At 32.7% G+C, this 11,724-nt stretch overlaps 1 protein-coding gene across 1 annotated transcript in view; it reads right to left on the reverse strand.

Annotated features, from left to right (window-relative positions):
• The window catches only part of LOC111088318 (hemicentin-1-like), a 46,189-nt gene that overhangs the window by 17,055 nt on the left and 17,410 nt on the right, over positions 1–11,724 (reverse strand). The window contains exons 3-4 of the mRNA XM_022398071.1: positions 3,621–3,962; positions 2,556–2,666 (exon numbers count right to left, since the gene is read on the reverse strand). Of these exons, the coding sequence (XP_022253779.1) occupies positions 2,556–2,666; positions 3,621–3,962 (453 nt within the window). The remainder of the gene's footprint in view (positions 1–2,555; positions 2,667–3,620; positions 3,963–11,724) is intronic.

The following is an 11,724-nucleotide window of genomic DNA, read 5'->3' on the forward strand; positions in this document are numbered from 1 at the left end:
CTAAAATTATGGCGCAAGGTTCATGGGTAAATCAGTTTAGAAACGGTAATTTCTTTCTTTTTGATCCAACGTGGAAATGCGATAACTGAAAATTCTCTAGAATAATTGCTTTGAATCTTTAATGACTCTCAGTAACTGAAAAATTCCAAAGTTTGTAATAACCAACAAAAGTGAAACTTATGAATTTCCATTTATAAACTGATTGAATGAAGTACATACCAAGTTAAGATTTTCAACTGGGTTAAGAAAGAAATTACCGTTTCTAAACTGATTTACCCATGAACCTTGCGCCATAATTTTAGTACATTTTAAGGACCTCTTTGACTTTCTCTAAACGCCATATGAAGCTTATCCACGTATCTTATTTTTCAATATTATCCTGAAAATTATTGGAAATTTTATCTTTTAAACAACCAAGGTTTTCTTGCCAAAAAAAAGAATCAGCTTTGCTTTCTAATGTATTCATTCATTCATATATCGTCTTCAAAGTTTTATGCTAATGGCCCACCAGTGGCACAGCGGTATGTCTGCGGACTTATAACGCTAGAATTCGGGTTTCGATACCCGTGGTGGGCAGAGCACAGGTAGCCCATTGTGTAGCTTTGTGCTTAATTACAAAGAAACAAACTAAAAACTGGTTAACAAAAATAATCTTATGATACTTTCTTCTAAAAACTGGTTAACAAAAATAATCTTCAGGATACTTTCTTCTAAAAACTGGTTAACAAAAATAATCTTCAGGATACTTTCTTCTAAAAACTGGATAACAAAAATAATCTTCAGGATAATTTCTTCTAAAACTGGTTAACAAAAATAATCGTCGCGATACTTTCTTCTAAAAACTGGTTAACAAAAATAATCTTCAGGATACTTTCTTCTAGAAACTGGTTAACAAAAATAATCTTCATGATACTTTCTTCTAAAAACTGGTTAACAAAAATAATCTTCATGATACTTTCTTTTCCTATTCAATGCATATTGTTTTTGAGATGTCTTCTATACAGTTCTTGGTCCTAGCTTTCCCGTGAGACACATACGGTAAGATATTTGTTTTGCTAGTGTACTGACATTAGATTCCTAACAAGTTCCAACGTGAAGTTTTAGAAGTTAGTTGATGCGTGTAAGCAAATACGTTTCCTACCTTCGTCATTTTCAGCTGGGTACAAGCGTTACATGTACCACTGATAAAGAACGCACTTTTCACGTAAGAATGGCAAATGAACTAACACTCGAAAGTCAGTAACTAAGAGTATCTAAAGTTTAGTGGTTAAAAGAAACATGAAAGCACTACAGAAATGCTTCCTTAAGCTGTATTTAAACTAAATAACCGTGTTTGCAAAATATTTTTTTCGGAGTGCGGCAACCAATCGAAGACAAACTTCGTTTTAACAAATTGTTATCAGAAAACTTCATCACCAAAAATTTGTACGGTGAGAATTTTATTCTCAGTGATCACTATATAATAAAATACGTCATCCAATCGCCTATTTAATTGATCCGCAAGAATTATGAATATTATATCGTAAAAAAGAAAAAAGTTCAGTTCTGGAGACTAATGGACAAGAGCATTAATGTTTAAAATATCAATTCAGAGAAGAGTCTTCTTCAATTTATTCTAACTCCGAACATTGTTGAAGCTATTTCTATGGTTTTGTGACGTAAACCTTTCAGACACTATGACCAATTTGTGCGATATATCATCACGTGTCACAGGTAAGTTAGGGAATCAGGTTATCTTGATAGAATGAAGCAAACTGGAAATAGTTTAAATTCTTCCAATGTACCTGTTTTATAAATTCAGTGTTACTTCATTCCATATTTGGAAAAAAAAAATACCTCAGAAAAAAAAGAAAACATGTTCGGTGTAATATAATTTCAAACTTTCTCCAGTCGTTTTCCATCATATTAAATATATATTTTGTCTAGCAGGCTGAATTCTATATATACATTTAATTTCATAGTGACAAGACACAAGAAAGAGTGAGAAGCATAATTTAAAGAACTTTGAATGCAAAACTAACGGAGAAAAAAGGAACTGTTGTAACAAGAAAAAAAAATTATGAACTTAGAGAAAGTCAAGGAAAACTAGACTAGTGTAGGGATAAGTTTAATAAAGAGTCAGGCTACAAAAAGCTAGATTAATGGGTGTCGTTGAACAAAATTTGAAGTAAGGAGCAAGTAGAGAACAAACTCAAAACAAAGCAAAAAAGAAAGAAGGAATTGACAAAAACATGAAGAAAAAGCGAAAGATAATCAAAATGAATAAAATGGGGCTAAGCAATAACCAAGGATACAAAATTAAAATATGGAAGATAATAAAATAAATAATATGGGGCTAAGTAATAACCCAGGATACAAAATTAAAATATGGAAGATAACAAAATAAATAATATGTAAAAAAAGTACAGAACCCTTTTATAAGTGTTAAAATTGTTTGTGCTATAGTGAAAAGAAAGTTTTTGTCTTAAAACACTAACAACAATTACCTAAAAACATTTTTCCACCTTCTGAATTTTAAGTAAACTTACTTCGAACGATATAATATAATCACTTACCTCCTTTCGCTATACAGCGAAGGATCAGGGAAGAACCTTCGTCATAAGGACCAATCGTTCCGTACAAAAGCTCAATTTTCTCATTGGTAATAAGAACGCTTCTAGGGGGAACTAGAGAAATACAATGAAATACAGTTTTTAGATTCGTCAACCAGATAGCGCTTGCAGATTAAATGGTATCGCAGCCTATCAGAAAAGTAGAGATTTCTTCCCGAAAATATTTGAAAGCTGGGTGTATTTTGAGGCGAACGTTCCAAGTACTTTAACTTATTGGTTAAACAAAAAAAGAAATGATCCAAGTAATTATTAACTATTACAAACAAGAACTTATCATAACGACTGCAGTGACCTCTAGTTAGGAACTTTATGAAACACATACACGAAGCTGATTAAGAGTTACCAGTTGAACAAAACGACAGATAATCACACGCATACACACACACATGTGTACGCGTGTTACATATAGGGATTTCTGTTTCTTTGACATTAAGCCCACAACGGGAATGAACACGGTCATCATGATATAGGTGAACACATTCATCAAACATTAGTCTAATGATTACATTTCTATTAATAAAGGGATTATTTCGTCGTCCCCTTGGTATTTGTATACAAAATGAGTTTTATATAACCCGGTTGACATGAAGCAATTTAAAACGTAAGTAAGAAAGATATTATATCAACCACCCTTTTTTAAATATAATGAATCAACTTATTTTTAAACAGCATAGAAATGCTTTATATAGCATTTTCAAATTATCTATTTAATTTATATTTCTGCAAGATACCAGTTGTTTATTCTTAACAGTCACTTGCTTTTATGTTCAGTCGATTTTCACGAATCGCAGTCAACACCTTATTATTTTAAAACTTCAAATTCACTAAAACGCTCATAAATATTATGAGCTTGTTGATAAATAATTGGGGTGTAATGCACTATAGCTTACACACAAAAATTACACATCTGATAACAACAGATTAAGATATAATCCAGTGTAGCTTACACACAAAAAGTACACATCTGATAACAACAGATTAAGATGTAATCTAGTATAGCTTACATACCAATAACATCGATTTTCACGGCACTCTTAAGAGTTCGTCCCCATCGAAAGTCCACCCTGCAATTATAATCTCCTTCATCCCCATCTTCAACAGGTTTGATAATCAAAAAAGCTAAATCACTCTCAAAGTTAAAGTCCAGGTATCCTCTCTGTCCCAGAAATTCACTAGTGAAGTGTTTAGAGTTCTCTAATGGCCCATATCGCGCGTCAACACTGAAAATAGGAGCGCTTATCCCCGACTTGTACCACAACACTAAAGATATGGAATCGTCTTCAGAAGGAAGGCTGATATTGCAGGGAAGATTGATCTGACTGTCGACTACAGCTTGAAGTAGTGGTATGTCTGCAATAAAAAGCCATTGCTGTTGTATATACAAATATTATATGTATGGAACAAAATATATCACAGTTATGTATATATTTGGAATAAAAATATTGCAGTTATAAATAAAAATATATATCTGAAATAACATATCGCAATTATATTTAAAAACACTATATATCTGGAATAAAATATAACTATTACATAACTGAAATAAGAAAATATCATAGTTGTAGTTACAAATATTATCGTGATGAAGAGGGAATCTGAGGAAAAACTGCGGGTATCACCGTGACCACAAAAATAGTAAATGATTCTAAAGACATAAAATGAGAGAGTTCTTAGTGAAAGAACACAAATTATTGTAAAGGGAAGTGAACAATTCTATATATTTAACATCTAAACGATTAAGTCTATAAGTAACTAAGTAACACCACAAAAAAAATTGTGAACGATAAATGCGTGTAAACTTTGGCGTATACGTCAGAAAATAACGTGTGCACGTGGCACACTTATTAAATCTACAGATGGTACTGTACTCATGTGCGCCGGATCAGGTCCAGCAGAACGGGCAGCAGCCAGACCAGCATTTTGTCACAGTAACTGTAGGGCTTTTTAAACTTTAACTTACACTTCAAAAATTGTTTCTACGTAAATAGATAGACTTATAGTAGTATCAGTGTAACAATGTGTAACCTGCAAGTGTACATGCTTGTGCTTGCTTATAGCTATGGTGAATGTAAGTGCTAATGAGAACCTATTTTTCTGAATAATACTTGCAAATGATTAATACTTTCAATAAATTATAGTAAAATGAGCAGAAAATTCAATGTCAGAGTACATGTTTTTCTGAAGTTTCCTGACCCCAGACCCTCCTAGCACTGACATACTTTGCCGAGTTGCCTGACCAATCCATAATTTCTTCCTCCACCCCTGGTACTCTTTGAAGAAACACTATTTGTAGTTAGTGTTATAATTAGCATAGTCGGAATATTCAAAATGCATCTCTCCTTCTCGAACGCTTGTTTCTAAATTCAAAAACTTCTTTTCACAAAATTGTATAGATAAAGAAATAATCGTTACAAATAGTTTGATATTTTTTTATTTTGTTCTATTGCTTCTTAATTAACTAACAATACAATAAGTCTTCAAAAATTTAATTGACCTAAAATGTTCTAAAGAAATACGCAGTTAGATAAATACTACAATGAAACATCTAGTTTCTTTTAGACTTTTCCAGAGAGTAATTCCTTAAGAGTAAGAATATTAAACGATAAAAAGCTCAACTTTCTTTTTTTAAATAGTCTGCAAGATTATCTAAAATCTATTGGTATTCTTAGAAAATGTACGACTCACCTTATCAGAAACTACTTAGCCAGATAAATGGTATCTAGCAGTTAAAGTGAAGTAAAGGAGATTAAAACTCAAAGAAAAGAATTCTCTTCGTAATACAAATTCACAAACTGACTTTCATTAAGAACCGTAGATTAAGAAATAATTAGACACTTAATGTTACCAAATTATATGAGATATAGAAGATTGTGAGTCGAGCGCCCTAACCACCAGGGGATGCCAGGCCTTGAGATATAGATGTCTTTGTTTAATTTTATTTTTACTTTGCTCGAATGCTAATTATATGAGATATAGCAGCCTTTGTTTAATCTTTCTTCCTTTTTTTTTTGTTCCTCGATCGAAAGTTGTTATTTTTAAATTAGATACTGATTTTTTCTTCTAAGACTATATTGCTATGTTTTTCTAACCTGCTTTGTTGCTACGATATTTACCTTATCCACTATACAAAGTGGCTTTTTATAACGTAAAATGACTTATTAATAGTTCACATGACATTGGCAAACTTCATCTAATGTAATAGTAAGGTGGATTGTAACGCATCTGGTATAAAAGCTGTAACTTTTAATTGTTAGACTCATTTCTTTACAAACTGCTGTGTGTGTAATCTACATTCACTGACGGGCCGGGTTTGTCCCAGTGGAAAGAGTGCCCGGACTGTGAATCCGAGGATTCATGTTCGCAAAAACGCGCCTGAACTATGCTGTCGTGGTGCTTTATAAGAATAACAGTCAAATCCCGCTATTTGATCAGACACGAGTAGCCCAAGATTAGCCGGTGGATGTTGTTGACGAGCTGCTTTCCCTCTAGCCTATCAGTAAAGAATTAAGGAGGGCTATACGCAGATAACCGTTGTTATGTTTTGCGCATATATATAACGCACACTTTGTCATTTTGGAAAAGAAAAACAATTAATAAATAAAGATTAGAAACGTTTTGTGAAAACCCAAATAGAGTTTATAATTGATTTTATGATAATTTATGTCAGACTTATAGGTCACAAACTAATTACAAAATTAACCCTATGTCGGTAATCAAAGGTTAAGATTCCTAAGCAATCATAAAACTAAAAAATAAAAAAAAGAAAGAAATGAATATTTTACTCACCCTATAAGTGCTATGTTAATAATGTTTGTTTTTAAAGAAATGAACATGTGCTACAAATTTTGAGTACGATTGTACTTATCTCAATACCTTGTGACCATGGATGGAAAGTCTTAACATAAATAACCTTGTGACCATGGATGGAATGTCTTAACATAAATAACCTTGTGACCATGGATGGAAAGTCTTAACATAAATAACCTTGTGACCATGGATGGAAAGTCTTAACATAAATAACCTTGTGGCCATGGATGGAAAGTCTTAACATAGTAATTTTCCAACGTGAAAATTTACTCAACTTAGTTCACTGAAAGGAAATTATTAAATACATGTTATTTGTTTGTTTTTAAGAGTAAAGTTCCACAATGAGCTATCCGTGGTATCCCCTGCACAAGGCTCGAACCTCAGAGTTTGTCGTTTTAAGCCTCCAAGTTTACTGCTAAGCCACCAAAAAGAAAAGTGTAAAAATGATATAAATTCAATGCTGAAGTCATAGACAAAAAATTCAAAACATGAACATTTGAAAAATCACACTAGAGTTATCATTTTTAACAGTTTATCCCTTGATATTTATTAAAAAAACTTTTTTGCTTTTTTGCAAGAATGGTGATGAACTGTCTGTTTTTACGTTAATTTTTTAAAACGGTCACGATTTCAGTTGTAAGCCAAGTTAATCAACTCTTCTTCATTTTCTGACTGCATTAGTATGATTACAATACGCTTATTTTACAGATTAGAAGCCTAAAAAATAGCCAAACCTTTATTTTTTGCTGCAAGTTCAGCTTTAATTTTCTCTTGTCACAATTGTTTTCAATAGCACGTATTCTCAGAAGTAAAAGGAAACCCGAGAGATTCGTTTTTTAATGAAACTAGACCTATAATACTGTTGTACGTCAGACCAGCTTTTTCTAAGAATGTATCACCGGCAGGAGAAAAAAAATGATTAAACTAACGCCTACTGACTAAACTGAATAGTAATGATCAAAATCCCAACCGAAAAGTAGATTTTGTCGAGACATATTTGCATCAATAAAATGTTATTTGAATAGCTATGAACAAAAAATAGAAATAATTAGTTTGCCTTTTCTGGCACGTACCCTGCAGTAATATAAAAAGTTTTTGCAATGAATATTTAAGCTTACACAAAGCACTTCTTTCAGCACCAAAGTTCCTCGTCACAAGTATTCCGAGTTGTTAAAATATTGAAAAATTAATAGTTCAAGAAGTATATATCTTCATAAATATTGCACATGTCAAAGAAATAAATAAGCGACACGTCCAGTTCTTAGAACTTAGCATTAACATCTCTTGATCAATCTCTGCAGATATGCCAAACCGTGGAAAAAACAAAAAACGAAACGTCTCAACTTTCAGAATTCCATTGTTTCTAGTAGTTTCATTTTCTCTTTGATTTCCTGGACAATAATGTTGTTATCGGTAACAAAAAAAAATTCTTCAGAAGGCATTTCAATTCCTGTTTTATGTTCATCTGGACTACCGTAAAAACCATCGATTTATAAATAGTGATTTCAAGATTTTCTTTAGAACAACCTAAGTACTGGATATTATGAGTACAGGGAAAACACGATCAGTGTCTAATTCCTAGGAATCACTTATCTTTGGCTATTTTCAGTTCACATTAGACACCATTTCCAAATATGACGGCGCCATGAATCATTAGAAAGGGATTATAAAAGTCAACAAAACGATCTGAAAGTTTTAACCTTTCATGAAAAAAAAATAAAAAATGGAGGAAAGTGCTCAACCTATTGGGTCTTGTTTTTATTTACAGAACTCTATACTCTATGACTGTCCGAAGACATAACGGCTACATATGTCATTGCAGAATTGAGGTCTACCTTATTAACTTGGACTTCTACACACTTCAAATATAGATTAAAGTAATTATTTTGCTACTGGAGGACGTGGCAACAAAGTGAACCAATATTGCGTTTATAAGTTTTGAAAATGTTCTTCATACATTTAGATAGTTTGGTAATTACCCAATAATCACAGTATAGCTTCTGGCCATTAAATACAATTGTAATTAACAATTTCCGGTGTCTAGTAATCTATTTTAGGATAAGCTAACGATGCAGCTATTATGGAACATCAGCGAGAAACAATAATTCTCCAGTTGTTATCTGACGTCGTCTGTTACATTTATACACAAATATGCTGAAAATATAGTCAATATCAGATGAAGCAATTTAGACATATTGCACTGGTTATTTCTGAATGGAGTTAAAATATTGTAAGAACTTATTCTATGTGTTTAAAAATGGCATTGTAGATATCCTCTCACTCTTATGTTTAACTCATTCTATCTAAGCAATGATCCTTATTCTCACGAAAACACTTCATAAATTATTATGTCTAAGTTGTTTACCCAGTTGTTGGGATTAAGCTGATAACTATTCTCAAGTTCAATAACTAGTGACAGGTGGCATAAAGTATAAGATCACTTTATCGTAAAAGTTAATAAAGAGTTCATTAGAGCTGGATAAAACAGTTGAATTTACCAAATGATGCAAGCTGAACACAACTGAAACTTTTCTTAACTACTCTAAGTTATCTAGGAGAAAGCTCATCTGCCAGTTTGGTTACATTATCCACTGTAGAGTTGATTATAACTTGTTTGACCTGAGTTTCATGTTCAGGCAAACCACTCATGATTAAGTATCCCTCCTCCTACGTAGACTTCTGGTAACCTTTTGACTTGTTTTCTTAGAAAGTATCTCGGTCAGAATCGTATTCCTGAACTTATATCTTATAAGTAAGTTTTTCCATTGTTCTTTAATCTTTTTTTTCAACGATCTTGATACTTCACCTCATATCATAGTTATTTATTCTTTATTTTCTATTTTTGCCCTATTCGTTCGTGCGCAGCTTGAGCACCCTAGGCTCTGCCATAAATGTCTCGTTTATTTGTTTTTTCATCAAGGATGATAAATATTTCTTAACTTTTTCAGTATTTCAAACTTTGATTACAAATAGAGGAACTTCTATTTTTGTTTGTTTGTTTGAACTTAAGCACAAAGCTACACAATGGGCTATCTGTGCTCTGCCCAACACGGGTATCGAAATCCTGTTTCTAGCGTTGTAAGTCCGCAAACATACTGCTGTGCCACTAGGGGTCGTCTATTTTTGAAAGAAAAGTTGTTTGTTTATTTATCTGAATGACATCTTATGCACACAATAGACTAAAACGTCAGATCAGAGGCCTCAATAATTCATATATAGCCGTCCCTGACTTTAACCTCTTAACAATAGGGAAGACAACCAGTCGGCAGCACACTTAACTACACTACACCACATCTCGAATCTAAGACCCTCTTCTCCTCAGTCCCATAAGATAAACACTAAGCCCCTGTCGAAGCCAAGGAAAATTGATGACATCACAGGTATTTCGTCATCTTTTATTTCGACTCAAGATTTACGGTTCTTTTAGCGCAAAACAACACAATGTGTTATCTGCAGTTCGTCTACCATGGTGACCGAATCTTAAATTTTTATGTAATAAGAAAAGTCAAGCTTATCGCTGAGCTGATGAGAAGGGTCCAAAGATTCGGGGGTCCTAAATTTTAGAATATCAGTCTAAGACATGGAAATATGTTTAGTATATATATATATATAGTCTCTATATCTCACTAAAACTATATTTAAAACCAGCCTTAAGTAGAGACTTAAAACTGATATTTTTTCGTCACACTTACAACTTTTATTAGTCATTTTGTTGTCGTTTTTCCAATAATGCCAAAGAAAAAGTCATAAATGTTAATTTTAAACACGAATTCTTATTCCCAGATCTAATAAGTGCGTCGTTCCATAGTTTAATTTTCATTTCTGATGGCCATAAATATATAGAGAAGAAACGAAATATGTGCTATTAATCTTTGAAAATAAAATGCGCTCATTTCATTGGTGATCAATAACATTATATTAAAAATATAGACAATTAAGCGACCTTTTCAGTTCAGAAAACCTTTGAAATCTAACTTTCGGTTATCAAATTTACTTTCAATAAATCGTAGGTTAACGTTTCGCAAATGTTACAAGAAACATGAAAAACAATACAGGAAATATAAAGCCGCTTGAATGAAGAAAAGATGGTATATAGACCTCTTGATTATCTGAAATTCTTTTATGTAGTTTTACTTCCGGTTGAAAACGTATCAACAAAGACGCGTCACCCACAGCTGTTCGTGACACATTCCAAACTGAGATTACGAAGAGCGCTCGTCATGCTGACAATCTACAACCATCACAGTACAATGGTCATCAAAATTACAATCGAATTCTCCATTTACTTCAAATATTCAGCCAGTAATTGGTTGTTAAAACGTTACGTGTTATTGGTTTTTATCTTTTTAAAATACTTTTGTTTTCTATTTATAGAGAAAAATATATGGATTCGAATTTCTTTCAGAATTTACATGCTGCGCCCTCTACCAGCACCTAACATTTAAAATATCTTTCTGCCGTGTTTATTTCGTGAAAGGTTTGTAGGCACACATGAAAAAAAAGTACTATATAAGACATAGAATGAACTGAACACTTGGAAAGTCTAACGAAACACAAAGTTTATTTGATTCTGGTTCTTCAAATAGTTGATAAAATTCATCACCATAACGAAGACCAACAAGAAAAGTGATTTGAATTAAAGATATTTTGAAAATAAAAGTCGATTTATCCGCAGCCAGTACACAAGATAAAGATACTAAATCTATAAAATGTCAGTAATATTTCACAAGACTTTATCAATCAATCGATATTACTATCAACTCTTACAAACACGACAATCACCTACCATTCATTTTTTCTAATGAGAATAAAATCCTAGCTGTCTGCTGCCATTTGCACTACTGACCACAGAAAACAACCAGTCAGCAGTGCTCTACCATTCACGCTCAGAGATTGACTATCACTCTTATAACGCACCCCCAGCTTAAAGTAAAGTGACGCTCAGTACGTTCGTATACAGTTAAATAAAATGTAAGTACTGCAGTGACGCTCAGCACGTTCGTGTACAGTTAAATAAAATGTAAGTACTGTAGTGACGCTCAGCACGTTCGTGTACAGTTAAATAAAATGTAAGTACTGTAGTGACGCTCAGCACGTTCGTGTACAGTTAAATAAAATGTAAGTACTGTAGTGACGGCTGAGCGTCACTACATTACTTACATTTTATTTAACTATATACGAACATGCTGAGCATCACTACAGTACTTACATTTTATTTAACTGTACACGAACATGCTGAGATGTTCGTGTATAGTTACTGACGCTCAGCATGTTCGTATACAGTTAAATAAAATGTAAGTACTGT

Source organism: Limulus polyphemus, unplaced genomic scaffold (assembly GCF_000517525.1).
Source record: "Limulus polyphemus unplaced genomic scaffold, Limulus_polyphemus-2.1.2 Scaffold3533, whole genome shotgun sequence".
Classification (NCBI taxonomy): domain Eukaryota; kingdom Metazoa; phylum Arthropoda; class Merostomata; order Xiphosura; family Limulidae; genus Limulus; species Limulus polyphemus.